We start from the raw sequence: 26731 nt of genomic DNA on the forward strand, positions 1-26731 counted from the left end.
ACATGCAGCAGGGGATGAGGAAGAGCAAGACAAGGAGGGCACTTGCCCCAGGCTGACAACAGGACTATTTCATAGAACGAACATCACATTCAGTACAAATTATAAAGTTTGCTGTGTAGTTCAACTCTCCCTTGATGGCGGCGGTGCAGAGAACTCCTTGCTGCGGTGCCGGAACCCTGAGCCCTTCCCTTCCTCGCAAAGCCACAGCGCTCACGGTGTCCCCCATTGGCTGTCCCCTGCTGGGGGTGCACGGCTTCCTGCTGATGGAAGGGGCTGGGTGTAGTCCTTGGGTATTTTATATCATTATCGGGATTGACACTGCTTCTTTAGCATTATTAGTGTAAATTCTTTAGTTTCATCCTAGTAAATCTATTTCTCTTTCAACCCTCCTGTTTTCTTGTTTTTCCCCCATTCCCCTTCCCGGGTGGGGAGGGGTCATCAGGTGAGAGAGTACTTGTCTAAAGGACAAGAAATTGTGGTGGGTTTCTCAAATCATAACAAGAAGGGAGGGAGAAGGAGAAGGAGAAAAGGAGAAGGAGAAGGGCCCCACCCCTTCCGGGCATGGTTTGGGTGGGAAGGGACCTTAAAGCCCACCCAGTGCCACCCCCTGCCCTGGGCAGGGACACCTCCCACCAGCCCAGCTTGCTCTAAGCCCCGTCCAACCTGGCCTTGAACCCCTCCAGGGATGGGGCAGCCACAGCTTCTCTGGGCAACCTGGGCCAGGGGCTCACCGCCCTCACAGCCAAGAATTTCTGCCCGAGATCTCAGCTCAGTCTCCCCTCTTGCAGTGGAAACCCCTTCCCCCTCGTCCCATGGCTCCCCTCCCTCATCCAGAGTCCCTCCCCAGCTTTCCTGGAGCCCCTTGAGGGACTGGAAGGGGCTCCAAGGTCTCCGTGGAGCTTTCTCTTCCCCAGGCTGAACTTTTCATGGACTCACAGAATTTCAGAGTTGGAAGGGACCTCTAGAGATCATCTATCCAACTCCCCTGCTAAAGCAGCATTGCCCACAGCACATTACTCACGACTGCATCCAGGCACGTCTTGAAAGTCTCCAGAGAAGGAGACTCCACAACCTCCCTGGGCAGCCTCTTCCAGTGCGCTCTCACCCTCACCGTGAAGAAGTTTTTCCTCATGTTTGATTGGAACTTCCTATGTTCCACCTTGTGCCCGTTACCCCTCGTCCTCTTACTGGCAACCACTGAAAAGAGCCTGGCTCCATCCTCCTTCAGCCCACCCTTCAGATACTTGTAAACATTAAGAAGGTCCCCCCTCAGCCTTCTCTTCTCCGGGCTAAAGAGTCCCAGCTCTCTCAGCCTTTCCTCATAAGGGAGATGCTCTAATCCCTCAATCATCTTTGCTGCCCTACGCTCGACTCTCTCCAGAACTTCCCCGTCTCTCTTGATCCGGGGAGCCCAGAGCTGGACACAGTACTCCAGTTGTGGCCTCACCAGTGCAGAGCAGAGGGGGAGAATGACCTGCCTTGACCTGCTGGCCACGCTCTTCCCTGTGCAGCCCAGAATTCCGCTGGCCTTCTTGGCGACAAGGGCACATGGCTTGCTCATGGATAATTTACTGTCTACCAAGACCCCCAGATCCTTTTCTTCAGAGCTGCTTTCCAGCAGGTCCACCCCTAACCCATACTGCTGCCTGACACTCTTCCTCCCCAGCTGCAGGACCCTGCCCTTGTCCTTGTTGAACCTCATTAGGTTCTTCTCTGCCCAGCTCCCCAGCCTGTCTGGCTCACGCTGGATGGCAGCACGGCCCTCTGGGGTCTCAGCCACCCCCCCCAGTTTGGTATCAGCAGCGACCTTGCTGAGCATACACTCTCTCCCCTCGTCCAGGCTGTTGATGAATACTTTAAACAATACTGGTCCAAGTATTGACCCCTGCGGGACACCACTGGTTAGAGGCCTCCAACTCGACCCTGCTCCATTAATGACGACCCTCTGAGTCCTGTCACGCAGCCAGCTCTCCATCCACCTCACTGTCCCCTCGTCTAGTCCACACTTCCTCAGTCTCCTAAGGACGATGTTATGACAGACAGTGTCAAAAGCCTTGCTCAAGTCAAGGTAGACATCATAGAACTGCAGAATGGTTCGGGTTGGAAGGGACCTTAAAGATCACCCAGTTCCAACCCCCCTGCCCTGGGCAGGGACACCTCCCACTAGACCAGGCCGCCCAAAGCCTCACCCAGCCTGGCCTCGAACACCTCCAGGGATGGGGCACTGACAACTTCCCTGGGCAACCTGTGCCAGTGCCTCACCACCCTCACAGTCAAGAATTTCTTCCTGAGAGCCAATCTAAATCTACCCTCCTTCAGTTTGAGACTTTATCCCCTTCTACGGTACGTGGAAGTTCTGATTGGGCAGGACCAGCTCAATTATTAGATCCCCTGGTGTTAACTAGCCAGGTGGCCTTTGCTAACTGTGTATCCCATTGTTTTAAGGTCCCACAGCGGCACGGGGCACAGGGTACGTTTCCAGCCATCCAGTGCTTGCTTCCACCACTGTGAGCACATGGTCCTTACCTTGGTGGGTTTGTGGCAGTGTGGTATCGTCAATCTGCCAGGCCTCCCCATATTGATATTTCAGCCATCGGCCTCCATACCACAGAGGCTTTCACCACCTGACTCGCTTGATTGCAGGGTGTGGAATAAATACTAAATTGGCTAAAAATACAAAAGTACAGCATTGTTCACACATGAAGGAAAAGTAGAAAATCAAGAGGCTTCTGAGGGAGAAAACAGCCGCAGCTGGCATGAAGGATACAACACCTGTGGTTCCCTGATAAGCTACATGAGGTACGGGACGGGATGCAATTATTCCGCGGCTTTACCTTAGGATGTATAGCAGATACGGGAATGGGATGATACCAGGAAACAGGTAAGCTGCCAATTAGCTGCCCGCTCGATGCTCAGAGCCAACATTTTGTCAAATTTTGATGAAACGCTGTCCTTTGTGCGAACTTTGCTCATTAGAATGTCATTATAATACCAAAACACACCTCCACCCCGAAGGCTACCCGCCTCCAAGGTGCGACCGCTCCTTCTTGAGCCTGCGCCCTGAGCTTCTCGTAAACTAGACCTTTAATTGTGAAGCGAGAAAAATTTACACCACTCATGGTAAAAGTATGTACGACTAAAGTCACTCAAACTCCACCTCAAAGATAACAAATAGTAGAAAAACAGCCCGAGAGAGGGGGGATACCCAGGGAAGACACCATCGCAAAGAATTCCATCACTGGCTTCTGGGAGCAGGCAACGGGCTGAGCCTCTCTTCCCCCCATAGGGACGCCTTTGGGTAAGACCTAGATTATACCGAGGGCTTCCTCGGGAAACTCAGAAATTTCTCTAGAGACTCTCTTTTCTACATGTATAGCCAGGCTGTATCGTTAGAACTTTGTCCCGCGTTTTGTAGATGTAACAATACTTTCATTTGCACGTGCTTTGCAGACAGTGTATTTATCACCGGCTGCCCTAAGAACCTATCTATCTGTTGCTTAAATAAACTGCACTTTTTGAAGTAGCTCGTCCTTTTGGTTTCTCACCGAACGCGACCAAAGACTCGAGAGTGGCCGTGCTAGTTCATGAGCACGACTAGACGGAAGGTGCAGTCCACTATTACTGTGCCCAAATCGTAACACTTTAATACACATTAAACGCCATTGGGCTGATAGTGCTGAATTGGGCATCCCTCAGGATTTACACCCAGCCGCACCTGGCCTCCCACCTCGGTGAGGAGTGTTAGAACACAAGGGGGTTCCTTTTCTGCCAAAACCGCTTTGCCCCTTTTCACGCGACACCCCCGACCCGCCCCCTGGGCCCCAGCCTGGCGGCCTCTGCAAGGGTCCCGAGGGCTGGGCTGCCTTTGGGGGGTTGCGCTGGTCTGGGGGGGCTGGGCAGGGTTGAGCTGGACGCCAGCGGTCCCAGCTCATTTTGGGGAGGGCTGTGCTGCTTTGGGGGGGGTTGGAGAGAGCTGAGCCGGTTTCCAGTGATCCCAGCTCATCTGGGGGAGGACTGGCTCATGTTAAGGTGGCCGGCCACCAGCACCCCCAGGTCCTTTTCTGCGGGGCAGCTTTCCAGCCACTCTTCCCCAAGCCCCTGGCGTTGCTTGGGGTTGTTGTGACCGAAATGCAGGACCCGGCCCTTGGCCTTATTAAACCTCATCCAATTGGCCTTGGCCCATCCCTCCAGCCTGTCCAGGGCCCTCTGTAGAGCCTTCCTTCCCTCAAGCAGATCAACACTCCCAGCTAGTTTGGTGTCATCTGCAAACTCACTGAGGGTGCACTCAGTCCCCTCATCCAGATCATTGATAAAAGATTTTAAACAAAACTGGCCCCAAAACTGAGCCCTGAGGGACACCACTGGTGACCGGCCGCCAAGAGGATTTCACCCCACTAATCACAACTCTCTGGGCACGGCCATGTAGCCGGTTTTTTACCCAGCAAAGAGTACACTTGTCTATGCCACGATTCGCCAGCTTCTCCAGGAGAACGCTCTGGGGGACGGTGTCAAAGGCCTTACCAAAGTCCAGAGAGACAACGTCCACAGCCTTCCCCGCATCCAGAAGGCGGCTCACATGGTCATGGGGATCTGACTGTGGGTGAGACAAGCCAATGAATCCATTTGTGTGATGTTAATTGCTATATAGCCCTGCCACTCTGTGTCATCATTATTAGAATTGCTAGATGCCATACCAATGGGACTCCAGTAAGAATCACCCAAAACAATGGCAGATGGACTTTGATGAACGTGAGTAAAGCGCAGCGGTGATGGGATCACACCTGACCTCAGCAACTGGCGCCCAGCAACTTCCTGAAGATTGACATCTTCAACCTGCGGAACCTGGGCAGGGTCCGCACCAGCTACACCAGCGGCGAGCTCTGGATACAGCATGCAGGAGTCCAGCACCACACACCATCTCCCCTGCCCTGAGAGACGGCTCTGACAGAGGGAGCCCAAAGCCATGGGTTAAATGAACTCAACCTCAACGGACATTGTCGAGGGATGGCCCAGAGACTAAGGGTCGGTCTCTTCTCTCAAGGAACAGGCGACAGGACAAGAGGAAACGGCCTCAAGTTGCACCAGGGGAGTTTTAGAATGGATATTAGGAAAAATGTTTTCACCAACAGGGTTGTCATTGGAAGAGGCTGCCCAGGGCAGTGGTGGAGTCACCGTCCCGGGAGGGATTTACAAGCCGGGCAGACGTGGTGCTGAGGGACGTGGGTTAGCGGTGGTTTTTGTCAGTGTTGGGTTGATGGTTGCACTTGATGATCTGAAAGGTCCCTTCCAACCTCGACCGTTCTATGATAGCTGTATGTCTATAGATGTGTGTATATATCAAAGACAGGGAAAAGCGGTGGTAATTCATTGGAAAGTGTAAGATCTGGGCATGACGTTGAAAGTATAGAACAAAGGGTGGAAAACAGCCGGTTCTGCCAGCAATAGGGTCAGTTTTCCCAAGGAGCTGTCACGGGACAGAGGTACTTCCCGGGTCCGGTCGGTGAGCAGCGGTACATTCATGGTGTTTTGTACATTCCTCTAACAGCGTTATTGTTGTGGTTTTCTGCTTTCCTTCGCTGTTCTGTTAAACTGCCTTGATCTCAACCCACAAGTTTTGCCTTTTTCTTCCCATTCTACCCCTCTCCCGTGGCAGGGGGGAAGCAAGCGAGCGGCCGCCTGTTTCTTTGTTGGTGGCTGAAGTTAAACCAGGACATCACCCCACGTCTCAGTTTCCCTCTTTGTAAATTGGAAACAGCGCGCTGGGCTTCATTGGTAAGGTGTTTGAAGCTCTACAATGAGAGGTGCTGAAGAAAGAGGGGGCCTTATTTTTCCTAGAGATGCCCGTAAGGGTGGAAAAGGGCTCGCTGCTTCCTTTGGTTCTGGTGAGGAAAAACAAAGCAAGGGTAAGAAGAAATGATGCTGGAGATGTAGGAGGCCCGTTCCCAAGTCCAACATTTTAACGCGTGGAGTGCAACCTTGTCCCTTGCCTCTGTCTTGCTGTAAAGGTCTCTCTCGTTCAGAGGCACTGCTGTCGAGATTCAAATCCCTTCCTAGAGCCCTCCAAAGGATGCATTCATTGCGTGCAGATGGCACTGGGTGTTCTTCTCGCTTCCTCTGGCTTATACCATTGGGTAGACGACAGCAAAATGATTAATCTCTGAGTCAATCAGGTATTTGAACCTCCTCTAACTAGCGTGCAAGAGCTGAGCAAGGCGTTCGACACGGTCTCCCACAGCATCCTCATAGGGAAGCTTAGGAGGTGTGGGTTAGATAAATGGACATAGATAAGGTGGACAGATAACTGGTTAAAAGACAGAGCTCAGAGGGTCGTGATTAGGGGCAAAGAGTCTAGTTGGAGGTCAGTGACGAGTGGTGTTCCCCAGGGGTCAGTACTGGGTCCAGTCCTCTTCAATATATTCATCAATGACCTGGACGAAGGGATAGAGTGCACCCTCAGCAAGTTTGCTGATGACACAAAGCTGGGGGGGCGGGTGGCTGACACACCAGAAGGCTGTGCCGCCATACAGAGAGACCCGGACAGGTTGGAGAGTTGGGCAGAGAGGAACCTTATGAAATTCAATAAGGGCAAGCGTAGGGTGCGGCAGCTGGGGAGGAATAACCCCCTGCACCAGTCCAGGTTGGGGGCTGACCTGCTGGAGAGCAACTCTGTGGAAAGAGACCTGGGAGTCCTGGTGGGCAACAGGATGACCATGAGCCAGCAATGTGCCCTTGTGGCCAAGAAGGCCAATGGCATCTTGGGGGGCATCAAGAAGAGTGTGGCCAGCAGGTGGAGGGAGGTCATCCTCCCCCTCTGCTCGGCCCTGGGGAGGCCACAGCTGGAGCACTGGGTCCAGTTCTGGGCTCCCCAGTTCCAGAAGGACAGGGAACTGCTGGAGAGGGGACAGCAAAGGGCTACCAGGATGATGAGGGGACTGGAACACCTCTCTGATGAAGAAAGGCTGAGGGACTTGTGTCTCTTTGGTCTGGAAAAAAGACGACTGAGGGGGGATCTTATCAACGCTTAGAAATACTGAAAGGGGGGGTGTCAGGAGGATGGGGCCGGGCTCTTTTCAATGGTGCCCAGCAACAGGACAAGAGGTAACGGGCACAAACTTGACCATAGGAAGTTCCACCTAAACATGAGGAGGAACTTCTTTCCTGTGAGGGTGGCAGAGCCCTGGCACAGGCTGCCCAGAGAGGTGGTGGAGTCTCCGTCTCTGGAGACATTCCAAACCCACCTGGACGCGTTCCCGTGCAACCTGCTCCGGGTGACCCTGCTCTGGCAGGGGGTTGGACTGGAGGGTCTCCAGAGGTCCCTTCCAACCCTACCATTCTGTGATTCTGTGGGCCTCTTCACTAGGCTCTTATCAGGCTGTGTAAATCCCGACCTGTACGAATGAATGAGGGTCGTGTCTCTCAGATACACGGAGCACGCTCAGCCCATTAAATTTCATGACAACAAGAAGCCTCTGTGACTAATGAGGAACCCAGAGAAGCCAAATGCCTTGGCTTGGAGTAAAATCTTGAGGTGTGACTGTTTTCACTCCAAACTGACGGAAAACACCGTCTCCTGCTGAAGAATCTCTGGGGAGAGCCAGGTTCCTTTTACCCCCAGAAGCGAGGCACCCCTGGGAGCTGCACACATCGGGGAGGATCCACTGAATTCAGCATCTGGCATGCAAAGCAGCATGACAGCATGGTGTACACCAGCCACAGTCGTGGTCTGGCCCGGTTCAACACAGCATCCCTAAAGAGTGAGATGTGCTTCCATCTTTTTGCAGTTTAGTGGGATTCAACCCCTTGGCCTCGACTTAAGCGTAGACGTAAGCGCCGGGGCTGGCAGGTGACTCAGAATCCCCAGCTTGGACTAGAGGAGACAGAGGGAAGCCCAGCCTAGGAAGGACTCGTGGAACTGCTGGGGCTTGTTGTTCAGCCTCTGCAGCATTCTGTACCTGGCTGAGGAGGTCGGAAAGCCCCGTTTCTGCGAGTGGTTCTCAGGCTCGTTACAATGCTAAAACGTAATCTAGGGAAGGTAGTTATGTTAGCATTTCCGTAAGCGCCCTTTCTCTGGCCCTGGGGACCTCACCTTTCTCTGGCTATTGGAGAGAGGAAGGGAATGGGAGTTTTGAAGCACAAAGTCTTACCTTTAGAGTAGCCAAACTGCATTTCCTTTCTGCCCGGTTTTGGAGCAGCCCCTCCACGGGGGTGACACTTAGAAAGGCCCACACTTCCAGAAAGAACAGCCTGTGGCATGACAAGGTGAGCTGTAGCAGCTCATCGTCCAGCAGCTCACGGTCATTGTTCCACTGAAGTGTTAATTCCTTCAAAAAAGAACAAATGTTGTTAGTGCTGCTCAACAGAACTGGTGAGCGCAGTAACTAGAATTCAATAAACAAGTTTCCCAATACTACCAACAGAAGGGACTGGCAGCAGATCAATTTTGTCCCTTGACAGGAGCAGAGAATCAGTTTTGGGTAACGACAACGGTAGACGCTACGGTAATCCCAACTCTCCCGTGGAGATGGGGGGGCCCTTGTGCATTGCACCCCACCCTAAGAGATAGACAACTTCTGTTACCCTTAGAAGATGCTGCACCCTCAGCTCATGCCATGATCTTATTTGACATATTGGAAATTATCCCCGGTACGAGAGTAGATCCAAAGACAATTTCTAGAAAGCTTTGCAGATCCCGGCTGTTCATTGGAAGCTCTGCAGCGCAACAGAACCTCAAGAGCGCTGTCAGCAACCATCAGGCCGTGTGCTTCCCTCAGGCGTGCAAAGACCTGATGCTCCTTGACGCGGGTCAAGGCTGTCGCACACCTTTGGTGGCACATCCTGCGTGACACCACAGGGCTCTGACATGGGCACCAGTTAATTTACATCCGCTCTAGACGTTTGTGTGTTGCCAAAAGGGAGCAGAACCACGAGTGCAGGCCGATGCAGGCTACAGCGCCGCAAGCAAACAGGGTGTACAGACTCTTCTCCTCATACGCAGATTTCCCTGCAAAAGGGTGGGGTTCAGAAACATCGGAAAGGATAAGCAAGTTACCAGTTACTAAACGTGAACATGTCTAACTAGAAGAAGCCTAAAGCGGTTTCACCAAACTGAGGTTTTCCTGCCTGAAAAACTCTTTTTGCTCACAGCTGACATCCCAGCACCAGTATTTTGGGTGTTTTAGCTTTTTATGAGGGCAACCTGACATCAGCCTGACAGTGAAGACTGGCATAACGGGCATCGCAACTGGACAAGGACAACAACCTCAACCAGGCTAGAGTGGAACACCGCAGTGGCTCGCTTATGAAAATGACCCTCTGGCCATAACACTGAAGTGGTCAGGAATTCCTCCTGCTGAGCGCTGCTATGCAGAAGGCCTGGAGGATCACTTTGCTTAGCTTTGTGATACCGCGGTGAGATGTCACTCTGGGTTCCCGTACCTGCAGAACACGCCAGGAGGCTGGGAGGAGGTTGGTGAGGGTGCGTCTCATTCTCCAGCCTGGGTCTCTGAAACTGTAGCTCCGCAGACTCTTATGCTGCTGACTGGCATCTCCGCTAGCAGGATCCTGGCTAGGTGATCGTGCTTCGTGACTCTTTCAAAGAAGAGGTTCACGCACAGTTTTGGGGCTCTCTTGGCCAAGTTGGCCCATGACATTCCCCTGACCACTTGCCCATGAGGGTCATGGATATGACATTGGATATTCAAGGTGCACAGGGAACGAGCGCTGTGCTCCCGCAGGGAGTGCGAGTCAGCCCACCAAGTTTCCGTGACGGCAACTACGTCATAGGTGTCCTGCTGCACAATGATTGGACTCCATGATCTCAAATGTCGTTTCCAACCATGAAGATTCTACGATTCTATGATCTCCATGGGAGAGTTGGGATTACTGTAGCATATACTGTTGTCCTTACACAAAACTGATTCTCTGCTCCTGTCAAGGGACAAAACTGATCTGCTGACAGTCACAGGGATAGAGAAAATATTGACTTTTTTATTGGTTCAGAAGAGGGGCATTCTAGGGGGTTCCCGGCCCCACCCTTCCCACCCATTGCGGGAAATTGCTGAAGCAACGCGGCGCGTCCGGCAGCAGCGTCTCCAGCAGTCCTTCAGGCGGTGCCAGAGCCGGGTGCAGCACTGACACAGGCACCGTCCTAGCGGGCACAGCCCTCGGGACGCCTGGTCACACTCCCTGTCCACGACCTCGTCGCGCTGCTGCCTCTCCTCCTCCAAGATCTTGACAGTGTCCAAGAGCTCCAAGTAGAGCAACTTGTCGTCCGTGGCCTTGGCTGGGGGGCTGCTGGGCGGCGGAAGCACATTCACGGGGCTCTGCGCCCTGTCCCTCCTCCCTTCTGCATCCATGGGGGTGCTCCTGCCTGAGCCTGGGGGGCTGCTGGTGCTTGGCCCCATGGAGTTGTTCTCACCCGGCCCCGTCTTGCTGTTTCTCTTCACTTCCGCCAGGCTCCCCCTGCCGAGCTCCACAGGGCTACTCCTTTCCTTCTCCTTTACATTTCTCTCTGGTCCTGTGTCCTCCTCCTTGTCCATGTCCCCATCCTCAGCCTTATCCGTGTTTGCATCCACCCATGGCCACTCCGCTCCCAGGTGCTGGGGCTTCACTGTGGCCCCCAGCTGCTGCTGCGCCTCCATCCTGCCCAGGGGATGGAAGGGCTCCCCGGGGAGGTTCTGGTCACAGGCTCCCGCTGCCCCTTGCCAACGGGCCTGCAGCACCTTCAGCATCTCACAGCACTGCCTGGCCATCTCCTGGGTGCACTCGAAACAGCGGAGGAGCTCCATGACCAGCTCCCCTTGGTCCGAGGCCATGGCTGGGGGGCTGCAGGGTGAAGGCTGCGTGTGCACAGGGCTCTGCGCCCTGTCCCTGCTTTCCCTGGGGACCGGCTCTTGCTTGGTCCTTGTAGGCAGTTCCTGTGGGGACTCCTGGCAGAGGGCTGGCCCTGGCTCTTGCACCCTCCCGTTGACAGCCCTTGGGGGATGGCGGAGTCCTGAGCGGTCGAGTGCTGCCAGCTCCGCCATCGCACCAGGCCGGGGCTCCGGGAAGGAGTAGAGGGCGTTGAGGGAAGAGGAGCCTCTGTGAGTCACAGAGTCCATGGTGGCCAGCGGGGCCCGTGGGGAGCGATGCTTCCTCTTCAAGGCCTCCGCACTCGCCCTGCAGAGGAGGAGAAAGAGACCCCGCTGCACCCCAGACCCCAGCGGGACCCACGGGTAGCACCCCCCTTGGCTGGCGGTCAGGGCTGCCCAGCGCAGGCAGGGGCAGGGCACGGGGTGAGGGTCTGGGGCAGCATCTGGGGTCTCGCCCACACTCACCGCTTCTCCTGCTTCGAATGGGATTTCTCCACTTCTCCATACACTGCCCGAGAAGCTGCAGAGGGAGGAGACAGATTGAGCGGCCGCCGCCCCCGGCACAGCCACAGCTCAGGGCTGCCGTGGGGTGTCAGCCGATTGCAGGGTGCTCCGTGCTGGGGCCACTCACCGCTCTGCTTCTCTGGCCGGGCTCCTGTCTTGCTTGTCTGACGATTCTCCTTACTCTTCTTCTTCCACCACTTCTGCAAGGTCCCCAGGAGCTGGGTGAGACGGGAGCACTTCCCAGTCCCACACCACAGCCCCCCACGGCACCCCACAGCACCCCATGCCATCCCTCGCCACCCCACGCCGCAGCACAGTGTGGTGCAACAGCCACCTACCTGAAGCCGCTTGCTCTGCAGCACAGATGAGAATACGCTGAGCCCCATCACAATCAGGAGGAGAGGGCCCAGGGGAGACACGGCGTCAGAGCGCCCCATGGCACCGACTCCGGTGTGGCTGCGGTGCTCCGAGTCACCAGCACAGAACCGCGATGCGGCTCCCCAGTGTCCTCCTGGGTCCCCAGTGACGGGACCCGCAAGACTGCTGGGGTGTCAGAGGCCGAGGCTGCAGTCTGCCCAGACAATGCCAGACTGCAGTGCCCAGCATCCGCTGACGGCTCCAGTGGGGACCGCGTCCCCCTTTTATAGTGTGGCAGGGGGGCACGTCCCCCCTTTGTGACATCATGGGGCAGTCAGAGCCCCCCTTTGTGACATCACAGGCAGTCAGAGCCCCCCTTGGTGACATGCAGCAGGGGATGAGGAAGAGCAAGACAAGGAGGGCACTTGCCCCAGGCTGCCAACAGGACTATTTCATAGCACGAACATCACATTCAGTACAAATTATAAAGTCTGCTGTGTAGTTCGACTCTCCCTTGATGGCGGCGGTGCAGAGAACTCCTTGCTGCGGTGCCGGAGCCCTGAGCCCTTCCCTTCCTCCCATAGCCGCAGCGCTCACGGTGTCCCCCATTGGCTGTCCCCTGCTGGGAGTGCACGGCTTCCTGCTGATGGAATGGGCTGGGTGTAGTCCTTGGGTATTTTATATTGATATCGGGATTGACGCTGCTTCTTTAGCATTATTAGTGTAAATTCTTTAATTTTATCCTAGTAAATCTATTTCTATTGCAACCCTCATGTTTCCTTGTTTTTCCCCAATTCCTCTTCCCCGGTGAGGAGGGGTCATCGGGCGACAGAGTAGTTGTCTAAAGGACAAGAAATTGTGGTGGGTTTCTCAAATCATAACAAGAAGGGAGGGAGAAGGAGAAGGGCCCCACCCCTTCAGGGAATGGTTTGGGTGGGAAGGCACCTTAAAGGCCACCCAGTGCCACCCCCTGCCCTGGGCAGGGACACCTCCCACCAGCCCAGCTTGCTCCAAGCTCCGTCCAACCTGGCCTTGAACCCCTCCAGGGATGGGGCAGCCACAGCTTCTCTGGGCAACCTGGGCCAGGGGCTCACCGCCCTCACAGCCAAGAATTTCTGCCCAAGATCTTAGCTCAATCTCCCCTCTTGCAGTGGAAACCCCTTCCACCTCGTCCCATGGCTCCCCTCCCTCATCCAGAGTCCCTCCCCAGCTTTCCTGGAGCCCCCTGACGGACTGGAAGGGGCTGGAAGGTCTCCGCGGAGCCTTCTCTTCTCCAGGCTGAACTTTTATAGATATTATTTAGTATTCCTGCTGAAAAATGAGAACCCCTGTCTGATCCTCTGGTTTCATTTCAGTCAGTATCTGGGAATGATTTCCCACAAAAGTGCTTTGACCATTCCTGGGGGATCAGCTTTCCTGGTAGGAAAAGCTTCTACTCCTCCTGAGGGTTGATCCATGATTACCAGCAGGTGCTTAACGCCTTCCACAGGAGGCACGTCAGCCTAACCCATCTGCAGCCTTTGGAATGGGAAGTATGACCATGGTTGCCCTCCAGCCTCCTGCTTGGGTTTTGCACCGGAAAACTTCCAACATGTGGGCCAAGAACTCACAATCCCCTTTACTGCCACATGTCTTCCGGGGGCTGTCCACATTTTCTCAATCTGATTAAAAATTGTCATCCCTCCATGTGTTTTATCACAAAACTGCCTAGCCAAAGCCATTGAGTATTTTCTTGGTAAGACGGGGCTTCCCCCAGTAGTCCAAATTCCAGTTTCATCTTTCGTGGAGGAGGGAGGGATCCCGAGTGCAGGGCCCCATTCCATTTTTACAGAGCAAGGCAGCGTTAGATCTGTCCCTGTCGTCTGACCGATGGAAGACACGTCTCAGACAGACATCAGGTAGGTGAGCCCAGCGATTCTGCTCAGCTTCGCTGTCGTCTTCCATTGAGAAGACAGTTTTTCACTTCTCTTCTGGGTGTTGAGCCAAACCTAGAGGAAGACTCTCTCCAGCAGGCTCCTGAAAAGACCAAAGCCTGCCCTCCGGAAGTCCATGGTGGCAGTTCTGCTGACGCCCTTCCTTGCTTCTCTAAGAATCAAAAACTCTGTCATTTCATGGTCACTGTGCCCAAGACGGCCTCCAACATCACATCCCCCACAAGTCCTTCTCTGTTCACACACAGCAGGTCCAGCAGGGCTCCTTCCCTAGTGCGTTCCCCCACCAGCTGTGGCAGGAATTTATCCCCACACACCCCAGAAACCTCCAAGACTCTTCCCTCTCAGCTCTATTGTGTTCCCAGCTGATACCTGGTAGGTTGAATTCTCCCAGCAGGGCAAGGGCCAGTGATCGTGAGATTTCTCCCACCTGCTTACAGAATATTTCACCTGCCTCTCCGTCCTGGTTGGGCAGTCTATAACAGACCGTCATATCAGCCTTCTTGGCCCTCCCCCTCATTCTTACCCAGAAACACTCAACCCCAGTGTTTACCATCATTAAGGTCTCAATGTTCACAACACTCCCCAACATACAGGGCCACCCCACCTCCTCTCCTTCCTTGCCTGTCCCTTCTGAAGGGTTTGTAGCCATCTAATGCAGCACTCCAGTCGTGCGAGTCAGCCCACCACCTTTCCGTGACAGCGACTACGTCATAGCTGTCCTGCTGCACAATGGCTTCCAGCTCCTCCTCTTTCTTGCCCATGCTGCAGGCATGAGTGTGGAAGCACTTCAGCTGGCCTGCTGATCCTGACACCTTTTTGCTGGAAGAAGGCTTCACTCCTACCTGACCATTCCCAGGCGCAGCCGTAGCTTCTAACCCATCAACGACCCTTGTGTCTCTGCTGCCGGATTCATCCCTTTCCCCCTTCAAATCTACTTGAAAGCCCCTTTGATGAGCCCTGCCAACTCCTGTGCAAGGATCCTTTTCCCCTTTTGAGGCAGGTGTATCCCATCTGTCTCCAACAGGCCTGCTGTCCTGTCAAACCATGCTGTGATCAAAAACCCCAAAGTCCTGCCGCTGACACCAGGCTCGCAGCCAGGTATTGATCTGCGGGCTCTTCCTGTTGCTTTCCTCATCCTTCCCTGTGCCTGCAACGACAGAGGAGAGCACGACTTGCGCTCCTGAGCCCTTTCCTAGTCATCCCAAGGCCCAGAAGTCTCTCTTGATCTCCCTTGGGATTCTCGGTAGCAGATCATCTCTGCCTGTCTGAAAAATGAGGAGTGGTTAACAATCGGAGGGGGGGGAACACCGCTGCGTCCTGTGAGGGAACCCCCGAGCGCCGCCATCGGCCGCCACTGTGGGCCGGGCCGGTGCCGGGGCCGGGGCCTGCGGCGGGGCTGCGCCCGGCTGTGGGGCGGCTGAGGGCCCGGCGCCGTGGCCTGTGCTCCAGAGCCCTCACCAGCTCCCTTGCCCTTCTCTGGACACACAGAATGGTGGGAGAAATAAGTTCCGGTCCGAATGAAATAGGCTCAGGCAGAATCCTCTGGGAAGCACATTTTTATTCACGCTCTTGCAAGAGCGGGTGACCTAACAAGTAGGCACACTTTCCGTTCTTGAAACACAACACCTTTTTATTTCCTAATCCCGGCCCAATTTTTCCCTCCCCTCTTTCCCGTTGGTTGGGTACTCCAGGGTTCACGGCCTGTGCGAGGCGCCTAAAATTCTTCCCGCATGTCCTGCCGCTGTTTGCTTCTCTTTATGCTACACCTAAAGGGATTATCTGACTGGTTGATTTCTTTCCTTTTTGGTAAAAAAATTGCTCAATGTCATTAGCCCTGGTTAAATGTATGACTACCCTTCCAGACGCTAATGCAGTAGGAATCAGTTTGTCCTTTTGTCTGTGTGATAAGAGATGTTCTACAAGCCTTTGCTGGAGCCCCTTTGTCTCAGTCATTCCCTTATCATGTCACCTCTGATGGAAACGGCTTTTCTCCTTCGGGTCAGGCGTGACAGCTTTTGAGAATTTTGAATATCCTTGGGATGCTCAAACCAGCATGTTCCTAGTGTTATGTCTCCTGAATACGTTGCAGGTCTTTTTTAGGGCTAAACGACTATTTAAGACTACCGCCCAGAGATCTGCTCCGAGGCTGGCTAGGTGAGGAGAAATAACTGGCCTCCAGACGGTCCAATGTGAACCAACAGAAGCCGTTTATTAAGCACAGATCATCACCTTTTATACCCTGTGTTGTCGCCGTACACGCGACTCGCTTATTTCTGATTAGCTAGTTACGCTGTCCACGCGCTGTCCATGCAGTTCGTTCACACAGCAGATTGGTTACAAGAATTCGCATAGTAAATTGCTTAGTCATTAGCACAACATGTTTTCTGCCTTCTCAGTTCCCGTTTTTGCCATGTACTAATTCCATCTTCTACCACCTGTTTTGCTCTTACTCTAATCTCTCATAGTAGGGAGGCTGGCTCACATGACCATTTTCTCTCAGACACATTCCTACAATCCCCTCTTTTTCTTCTTGAGCCAGCCAGACCTTATGCATGGCATTTTCTATCATGTCAGTCACTTTGCGGAGAACACACGAGGCTACCATAACCAATAGTAATATAACCAACAATAGCATGAGCCCTTGCTTTAGTAAATCTGATAACCATCCCGTTATACCCCATGAGCTTAACCAATCATCGAAACCTTTTTGACCACTTTTAATTTGGACATGTTATCCTTCAGATCCCGCAACTGCTTATGAATGGATGATGAGTGGTTGGAAAGGTTCATGCAACACATACCTTCAAAATCTTCACATCCATGACCCTGAGCTAACAGCAAAAAATCAATAGCCGCTCGATTTTGCAACGTAGCATGCTGAATGCTATCAACATCAGTGAGCAAGCTAGATATGATTTCAGTTGCAAGGTTTATCTGTTTACTTGCCCAACACCCTATCTTATTCAACATATTTAATGCCATGGCTGTTCCCAGCGAAGGAAGAATACTTAGCCCTATTCTTTGTCCGAGATTCGGGAACGTTATATGGTCGTCACAGGATGGAGTGAAGGTACGAACTGTTCTCTTGGCTCTGTGTTTACTGTGTGCGCTGCTCACTGTGTCTTTGGCCGTACGCAGGCCTCTGCTCGTAGATCTGCCCCATCTCCCCCTTTTTTGTTTAACACCAGACCATTTATTAACAAGGTGGCCATGACTTGTGCTTCTACTCGTTGTGGCGCTCTTAGCAGGTTATATATCATACTAAACACAATTAAAAACAGAATCAAGAAGAACCCTGCTAAGGCAATAAATACCCAGATTCCTAAATTTAGCCCAGAAAGCCAATTTCTTTGGATTTACCCACGAGAAATCCTTTTGTAATATTTCAAATACATTGCGGTTCATTAAGTCTTGAATGTTTAGTATTTGAGCTTTTAGCTGGTCATGTAAAGGACGAATATTGTCTTGCAACGACATGTCAAAAGCACCTTGAAGATGGTGTTTAACCATTTCTCAGCCATGTAGCAACGTATTCCAGGGGAGAGATGTAACACAAAGTCTTCGAGAGTTGTACTCCCAATCACAATACAGAGAAAGACGTGTTTTTAATGCGTTTTGCCGATTCCCTGTCCATATTACTGCTGTTTTATACCTTACTAGCGTTAACTTTACACAACAAGATTGATTACATTCTTGTATACTTGCATTTTGAGCCGAAGCAAACAGACGGATGAGAAGTACAAATCATTACAGAATTGTCTTGCTCACAACTTCTATTTGTTGCAGTATTATCTGTGGTTAGCATGCACCCCGATTTAGGGTGCTTATAATACACCTTCGGTTGTTCAGGCCATTCAACACTTCTTACAAAATGTCGCTCTACTGCTGTGGATGACAAAGAAGACATGTTTAGAAAACTTAAAACATGAGTTGCTTTATACACTCACTCTTGAGGTGTCATACCTACGGGATTCCCCCTTTTTTGTTTAGCAAGCATGGTTTTTAAAGTATGATGCATACGCTCCACAATTGCTTGCCCAGTCGGGGAATGAGGAATACTGGTGACATGTTTAATACCTCGTATCTGTAAAAAAAAAAAGACCTGTACTTTAGCGGACACATAAGCTGGTTCATTATCAGTTTTTATAGTTTTCGGTACTCCCACGACTGCGATGCATTGCAACCAATGTCGAATAACATCACAAGCCTTCTCTCCTGTATGAGCAGTAGCTACAACAAAGTGTGAAAACAAATCAACTGAAACATGTCCAAATTCCATAATGCGCGTAACATCGGATTGCCAAAGTTCATCAGGTGTAAGCCCTCGCGGGTTAACCCCCGCAAAGGATGGCAGAGGAGCCAGCTGCTGACAACCGGCACACGTTCACACAGTATCACGTGCTTCTTGTTGTGTCAAAGAAAATTGCTTCCTCAATGCCTTCGCATGTTGATGAAAAAAAATCATGCGACATTTTAGCTTGCTGCATAATGTTGGGAGTTGTTACCAACAGTGTGATAATCCGCAACTGTGTTTCCCTCAGTTAACGGGCCAAGTAAACAGCTATGAGAGCGTATGTGGACAATAAAATAAGGAAACTGTCTTTTTCATAAAAGCAACAGTAATTGCAGTAAGAGACTAAATAACCATTGGTTCTCTACTTGTTTTATAAATGCTCCTTCAAGTCTTTGAACAATACCGGTAACACATTGAGATTCTGCCTACATTTAGCAGTTCCTGTTGAAATAAGTCCAAAGCCTTTACTGTGTCCCTGAACCATCTGCAAACACCGAACAGGTGCCATCAAGAGGCTTTGGTGCTAGCAGGATGCGCGGCTGTAAAGGAATTTGTGAAAGTGACTGTAATAGTCTGTGCCAGGGGAAAGAATAATTTATTTGCCCAATATAATGTACTAAGGAGGTTAAGACTTTGTGATAACCAAGGGTCAAGGTCATCCTTTCTGGTGGGGACATGTATGTGGCTTGGATCCATTCCAGAAAGCTGCTGACAGCACAAACGACCCTGGAAAAACAATCGCGGTAACATTTCAATCATCGTAGTTACTGGTTTTGAAAAGGTATGTGGCAAAAATACCCACTCTAGTGCAGTCAGGCTCTTTGCGAGTGCATCATCCCACTGTCCTATCAGGGCATAAAGTTGAAATTCTTGTAGGAAGGTGTTCAATGCGTCTTGCAGCAGTAGTAGACTATATCTTATCTTGCAACATGCTGTAATGCCTTCGGAGCTGTTGGGGTTAATGAACATAGAACTTATGGGGGGAGCGGGGGCAGACACAGTGCTTCAGGGCATCCCCTGTATCTTCAAAGTGCGCTCATGTCTCTCTCCCCCTCGCTCATGTCTCTCTCCCCGTCTCTGACCCGAGACAGCCCCCTTATATCCTGCACTGGATTGAGTGGAGAAGTACAGGCTCGAGCCGCTGCACGCGTGGCCAGTGCACGCAGCAAGTCCCACCAGACTCTCCTGCACTGGACTGAGTAGAAAAGTACAGGCCAGAGTCGCTGCACGCGTGGCCAGCGTATGCAGCGAGTCTCACCAAACTCATGATCCAGCTTTGCTAACAGCGGCTGTCTGATACGTGACTCCATTGTTGTAATCCCGTCTTAGCTTCTTCTGTGAAGGTCGGGTTCTCATGGATACACACATAGTTTTTAGAGCAACATATTCTACAACTCGTACGAGGGTACGATGCAAAGCGGCATTTACAACTGATCGTATGATGCTTATTAAACACGGCAAACAGCATACTAAACATAACAGACAAATTCCTTCCACACAGGCAATGAGTATAATTTGCTTCAACCAACCCCACCCCCAAGTCCATCCAGCAAAGAGATTTCACCCAGTGGTCTCCACAAGTTGCTGGTTCGGTCGGTGCAGTTCCTGCAACTGGGCATGGATGGATTTGGAGTGGTCACTTAGATTCATACAATACAGTCCTTTAAAATCTTGACAACCGTGTCTGTGAGCTGAAAGCAAAAAATCAGTAGCAGTTCTGTTTTGCAACATCGCATATCGAATACTATCTACATCCAGCAACAACTCAGAAATAGCGGTACTAGTAGCATTGTTAAACTTATCCTTGGCAGCAAGAGAGTCCTTGTTATCACGAATCCTTGGCAGCAAAAGAGTCCTCGTTAGCAAGAGCGCATGCGGACTCCCTGTTCTTGCTGGTACTGTGCTTTGATCTTCTTCCACAACAGGCCAAGATCCTCAAGCAGCTAGATGAGGTGTCTGTGAGTCCATCACAGGCTTATGTCATCCAAACGTTTTTCTTGCCAGCACCCGAGACTGAATAACGATTGGTGTGATATATGTGTTTTCCAGCACCCAGGTGCGAGTCCCTTGAGTGTATTTACAATCCTCCTCGCCGATCTGCCGTTGCTTTCCCATATTCCACCCCCTTGCTCAAGAGACCGCTTCTGCTGGGTTCATTTTAGTCTCACAGGGCATAACACAGAGCAATCTACTAAGGCATGCAATAACACACATGTTGGGGGATGCGGCGGGCCCGTAGACCCTTTGACAGAAGAGATAGAGATTGCAGTGTAGCCGTAAGAAGGCCGCGAGTTGCGTCATATAAGGGCAAAGTAACAAAAAGGAGAAAGAAGAAGATCGCTTCAGAGAACAAGGAGAGTTAGGCTGTGAGGAAGCCAGATTTTGAGCAATGCGAACAGGATTTCAATAACCAATCGTATTGTAGCTACGAGCGCGTGTGCTATGTAACCTAACCAATTGAAAGCGTAGAAAGAACACGTGAACGGAGCGTGAACAAAAGATTAGATATATAAGAAAGCCAAGTTTGTAATAAAGAGAGAGCTTAACTTAACTTTTCAAGGAGAGTCTTGTCGTTTGTCCGTCCCGACTGAAACGACAATTGGTGACCCCGACGTGATACTGAGGAAGAAGACGACTGGAAATAGTCGTGGGGACGGAGCCCAGTGAAGCTGAAGACAGCGGGCAGAGCTGTTGACGGATCCGGATCATATTTTAGAAGACACCTGTAGTAGGTGAGCCACTGGGGACATGGGAGAGAAGTTAACTAAGGAAGAGCAGACTGTACTCTCCACATGGACGCTGCTGTTAAAGCGGCAGGGCGTAATCCTCCCTGAAGTGACCTTGCGAAAAATGCTATTGTGGGGAAAGGAAGAGGGAGGAGAAGTAACGTCGGTTACGGCATTTAGTGTAACGCAATGGACGAACCTAGGGCAGACATTATTTGAGGAAGCTACGCTAATGCGTAGAAAGAACACATGAACAAAAGATTAGATATATAAGAAAGCCAAGTTTGTAATAAAGAGAGAGCTTAACTTAACTCTTCAAGGAGAGTCTTGTTGTTTGTCCGTCCCGACTGATTCACCCAAGAGTACTCAGGGAGCTGGCGAGAGAGCTCACCACGCCTCTCTCCATCATTTATCAACAATCCTGGTCAACAGGGCAGGTACCAGATGACTGGAGGGTGGCTAATGTGACGCCCATCTACAAGAAGGGTCGGAAGGAGGATCCGGGGAACTACGGGCCTGTGAGCCTGACGTCGGTACCAGGGAAGATCGTGGAGAGGATCATCTTGAGTGAGCTCTCACGGCAAGTGCAGGGCAGCCACGGAATCAGGGCCAGCCAGCATGGGTTTAGGAAAGGGAGGTCCTGCTTAACAACCTGATCTCTCTCTATGACCATGTGAGCCGCCTGCTGGATGCGGGGAAGGCTGTGGACGTTGTCTCTCTGGACTTTGGTAAGGCCTTTGACACCGTCCCCCACAGCATTGTCCTGGAGAAGCTGGCGAATCGTGGCATAGACAAGTGCACTCTTTGCTGGGTTAAAAACTGGCTGGATGGCCATGCCCAGAGAGTTGTGATTAGTTCGGTGAAATCCTCTTGGCGGCCGGTCACCAGTGGTGTCCCTCAGGGCTCAGTTTTGGGGCCAGTTTTGTTTAAAATCTTTATCAATGATCTGGATGAGCGGATTGTGTGCACCTTCAGTAAGTTCGCAGACGACACCAAACTAGGTGGGAGTGTTGATCTGCTTGAAGGAAGGAAGGCTCTACAGAGGGCCCTGGACAGGCTGGCTGGCTGGCTGGATGGATACACTACTACTGGACTGCACCTTCAGTCCAGTTGTGCTCATGAACTAGCACGGCCACTCTCGAGTCTTTGGTCGCGTTCAGTGAGAAACCAAAAGGACGAGCTACTTCAAAAAGTGCAGTTTATTTAAGCAACAGATAGATAGGTTCTTAGGGCAGCCGGTGATAAATACACTGTCTGCAAAGCATGTGCAAATGAAAGTATTGTTACATCTACAAAACGCGGGACAACGTTCTAACGATACAGCCTGGCTATACATGTAGAAAAGAGAGTCTCTAGAGAAATTTCTAAGTTTCCCGAGGGAGCCCTCGGTATAATCTACGTCTTACCCAAAGGTGTCCCTATGGGGGGGAAGAGAGGCTCAGCCCGTCGCCTGCTCCCAGAAGCCAGTGATGGAATTCTTTGCGATGGTGTCTTCCCTGGGTATCCCCCCTCTCTCGGGCTATTTTTCTACTATTTGTTATCTTCGAGGTGGAGTTTGAGTGACTTTAGTCGTACATACTTTTACCATGAGTGGTGTAAATTTTTCTCGCTTCACAATTAAAGGTCTAGTTTACGAGAAGCTCAGGGCGCAGGCTCAAGAAGGAGCGGTCGCACCTTGGAGGCGGGTAGCCTTCGGGGTGGAGGTGTGTTTTGGTATTATAATGACATTCTAACGAGCAAAGTTCGCACAAAGGACAGCATTTCATCAAAATTTGGCAAAATGTTGGCTCCGAGTATGGAGCGGGCAGCTAATTGGCAGCTTATCTGTTTCCTGGTATCATCCCATTCCCGTATCCGCTATACATCCTAAGGTAAAGCCGCGGAATAATTGCATCCCGTCCCGTACCTCATGTAGCTTATCAGGGAACCACAGGTGTTGTATTCTTCATGCCAGCTGCAGCTGTTTTCTCCCTCAGAAGCCTCTTGATTTTCTACTTTTCCTTCCTGTGTGAACAATGCTGTACTTTTGTGTTTTTAGCCAATGTAGTATTTATTCCACAGGGGGGCAGCGAGGTCTGTCCCTGTCCCCGTCCCCGTCCCCCACCCCACCCTCTGCCCTCAGCAGGAGGAGAGGAACCAGGTCCTCACCTCCTACCTGTGGGTCCGTCAGGCCTGGCTGGATGCCCACCTCGCCTGGGACAAGGACGCTTACGGCGGCATCGACAGCATCCGCATCCCCAGCAGCTACGTCTGGCGGCCGGCCATCATCATCCTCTACAACGAGTGGGTGCTGCTCGCCCTCCCCCACCCCCCGGCTGCTCCCGGAGCTGGGGGGGCTGAGGCTGCGGCTGGGGGTGTTGCCAACGGGGAGCAGGGGGGTCCTGGTGTGGGGGATGTGGGGAGACGGTCACCTCGACTGGGTGAGAAGGCGGCGGCAGGAGGTGCTGGCATCAGCCTGGTGTGCCACCCACCTGGCAGCTGGGATGTGCCACCACGGGGGTGACCAGGGGCAGCGAGCCCCCTCTTCCTGGGGGTGACGTGGGGAGGGGACACGGGGTTGGGGACAGTGCTCGGCCCCGGCCCCGCAGACCCTTGCCCCACGTGGGGCTCGGGGCCATCCTGGCCCCACAGCGATCCCTCCCCCAGCGCCGACGACGGCTTTGGCGGCTCGGTGGAGACCAACGTGGTGCTGCGCTCCGACGGGCACATCACGTGGGACTCGCCCGCCATCACCAAGAGCTCCTGCAAGGTGGATGTCTCCTACTTGCCCTTCGACGGGCAGCGGTGCCGCCTCACCTTCGGCTCCTGGAGCTACAATGGGAACCAGATCGACCTCCGCAACCGGCTGGACACCGGGGACCTGACGGACTTCGTGGAGAACGTGGAGTGGGAGGCGCTGGGCATGCCGGCTGTAATAAGTAGAATCATGTTTGTTAATCAAATCAGGCTTTCTTAAAGGCTGGTGAAAACTTACAATTTTTCGACTCTTCACATACTTAAATCGCAGGCATCCAGCGTGCTGTCTGGTGCACTTTGATACCTCAAGGCCTAAATCACAGGCATCTGGTGTGTTTTAACACTTCAAAGGGAAGAGGTAAGTTGTGAGATAAGCTGAAAAGAGTCTCCCCAAGGACACTGATAAAGATGAGGAGCCTTCAGCCCCACCACCATCAGGAGGCGGGACAAGACCGACCCCCTAGCAACACGTCGCTCAGACACAGAATATACCAGGATTGACACATATACGGGAACCAGAAGAGTATATAATCAACTACTTTCGGGAAGTGGGTGTGCGCCGTTGGCGGAGCAAAGACTCCCCGGCCGCCCAGCGCTGTTTTGCTTGCTGCCGCTTGCTTAATAAACTAATTTGATTAATTGGACTGGTTCCTGTCAATTATTGGGCCACAATCTATAACACCGGCCACGAGGAACGTCATCACCTACGGCTGCTGCTCCGAGCCCTACCCTGACGTCACCTACACGCTGCTCCTCCGCCGCCGCGCCTCCTTCTACATAGAATCATAGAATCGCTGAGGTTGGAAGGGACCTTTAAGATCATCAAGTCCAACCTTTAACCTACCCTGACAAAAGCCACTTCTAAACATGTCCCTAAGTGCCCCATCTACCCTTTTTTTTAAACACCTCCTGGGATGGTGAATCCACCACCTCCCTGGGCAGACTATTCCAATGTTTAATAATCCTTTCAGTGAAAAAATGTTTCCTAATATCCAATCTAAACCTCCACTGACATAACTTGAACCCGTTTCCTCTCATCCTATCACTTGTCACCAGGGAGAAGAGGTCAGCCCCCATCTCTCTACAACCTCCTTTCAGGGAGTTGCAGAGAGCGAGAAGGTCTCCCCTCAGCCTCCTCTTCTCCAGGCTAAACAACCCCAGCTCCCTCAGTCGTTTTTCATAAGGGTTGTCCTCCAGACCCCTCACCAGCTTTGTAGCCCTTCTCTGGACACGCTCCAACACCTCAATGTCCCTCTTGTAGCGAGGGGCCCAAAACTGAACGCAGTACTCGCGGTGGGGCCTCACCAGTGCCGAGTACAGGGGGATGATCACTTCCCTAGTCCGGCTCACCACACTATTCCTGATACAGGCTAGGATGCTGTTGGCCTTCTTGGCCACCTGGGCACACTGCTGGCTCGTATTCAACCGGCAGTCAACCAACACCCCCAGGTCCTTTTTTGACGGGCTGCTTTCGAGCCACTCTGCCCCAATCCTGTAGCGCTGCATGGGGTTGTTGTGACCCAAGTGCAGGACCCGGCACTTGGCCTTGTTGAACCTCATACCATTGGTCTCAGCCCATCGGTCCAGCCTGTCCACATCCCTCTGCAGAGCCAACCTCCCCTCAAGCAGATCAACACGCCCGCCCAGCTTAGTGTCATCTGCAAACTTACGGAGGGTGCATTCGATCCCCTCATCCAGATCATTGATAAAGATATTAAAGAGAACCGGCCCCAGCACCGAGCCCTGGGGGACACCACTTGTGACCGGACACCAACTGGATTGAACTCCATTTACCACCACTCTCTGGACACGGCCATCCAGCCAGTTTTTTACCCAGCGAAGAGTACACCTGTCCAGGCCATGAGCAGCCAGTTTCTCCAGGAGAATGCTGTGGGAAACGGTGTCAAAAGCTTTGCAAAAGTCCAAGTAGATAACATCCACAGCTTTTCCCTCATCCACTAAGTGGGTCACCTTATCGTAGAAGGATATTAGGTTTGATAGGCATGACCTGCCCTTCACAAACCCATGCTGACTGGGCCTGATCACCCTGTTCTCCTGCATGTGCCGTGTAATGGCACTGAGGAGGATCTGTTCCATGACCTTCCCAGGCACCGAGGTCAGACTGACTGGCCTGTAGTTCCCCGGATCCTCCTTCCGGCCCTTCTTGTGGATGGGTGTCACATTTGCTAACCTCCAGTCAGCTGGGACCTCCCCGGTTGTCCAGGACTGCTCATAAATGATGCAAAGTGGCCTGGCGAGCACTTCCGCCAGCTCTTTCAATACCCTTGGGTGGATCCCATCCGGCCCCATAGATTTGTGCAGCTCCAGGTGCTGAAGCAGGTCCCTCACCGTTTCCCTTTGGATTACAGGGGCTTCATTCTGCTCCCCATCCCTGTCTTCTAGCTCAGGGGTCTGGGTACTCAGGGAACAACTGGTCCTACTGCTGAAGACTGAGGCAAAGACTGCATTAAGTACCTCAGCCTTTTCCTCATCCTTGGTCACTATGTTCACATCTTCAGCCTGCTCCTGCCCTGCATCATGGTCTCCTTCCTGGCACCCCTTGGCTTCTACCTGCCGGCCGACTCCGGGGAGAAGGTCTCACTGGGGGTGACAGTGCTGCTGGCCCTCACCGTCTTCCAGCTGCTGGTGGTGGAGAGCACGCAGCCCTCGGAGAGCGTCCCGTTCATCGGTGAGCCTTGATGGCACCCAGGACCCTCCCATGGGACCAGGGCGTCTGCACCGGGGTGGTGGGCACCCCCCCATGCCAGGGGGGGTTTCGATGGGGGGAGGTGGGCACAGGTCTCTCCCCACCCCACCGCGGCATCACCACCCATTACCCACGCAGGGAAGTACTACATCGCCACCATGACCATGATCACAGCCTCCACCGCGCTGACCATCTTCATCATGAACGTCCACCACTGCGGCCCGGGGCCCCGGCCCGTGCCCCCCTGGGCCAGGTGGCTCATCCTCCACCACATGGCCCGGCTCTGCTGTGTCTACGAGGTGGGCGAGAGCTGCAAGAGCCCCCGGCGGGTGCTGGGCAGGCAGGCGTGCAGGGAGGACACTGGGGGGCTGGGGGAGAGCCCCATGGAGGGGGAGGTGGGTGCCGAGGCAGGGGGCTGTCCCCGGGACTGCTGCCTGTGCCACCACGATGGCCTGCTGAGGAACATGGGCTACGTCGCCAGCTGCTGCCGGCATCACCAAGCCTCCCAGCGCTGGACCGGCGAGTGGAAGAAGGTGGCCAAGGTGATGGACCGCTTCTTCATGTGGGTCTTCTTCCTCATGGTCTTCCTCATGAGTGTGCTGGTCCTGGGCAATGCTGCATGA

At 52.7% G+C, this 26731-nt stretch overlaps 1 protein-coding gene across 1 annotated transcript; it reads left to right on the top strand.

The window, feature by feature from the left end:
* The first annotated feature begins 5389 nt into the window (after window positions 1-5389).
* Window positions 5390-26731, top strand: LOC134511430 (neuronal acetylcholine receptor subunit alpha-10-like). The gene is made up of 6 exons (XM_063325336.1): window positions 5390-5401; window positions 22797-22948; window positions 23312-23570; window positions 24083-24178; window positions 25913-26090; window positions 26247-26731. Exons 1-6 carry the CDS (start codon window positions 5390-5392, stop codon window positions 26729-26731), a joined length of 1182 nt encoding a protein of 393 aa, XP_063181406.1.

Source organism: Chroicocephalus ridibundus, chromosome 1, assembly GCF_963924245.1.
Source record: "Chroicocephalus ridibundus chromosome 1, bChrRid1.1, whole genome shotgun sequence".
In the NCBI taxonomy this organism is placed as follows: Eukaryota; Metazoa; Chordata; class Aves; order Charadriiformes; family Laridae; genus Chroicocephalus; species Chroicocephalus ridibundus.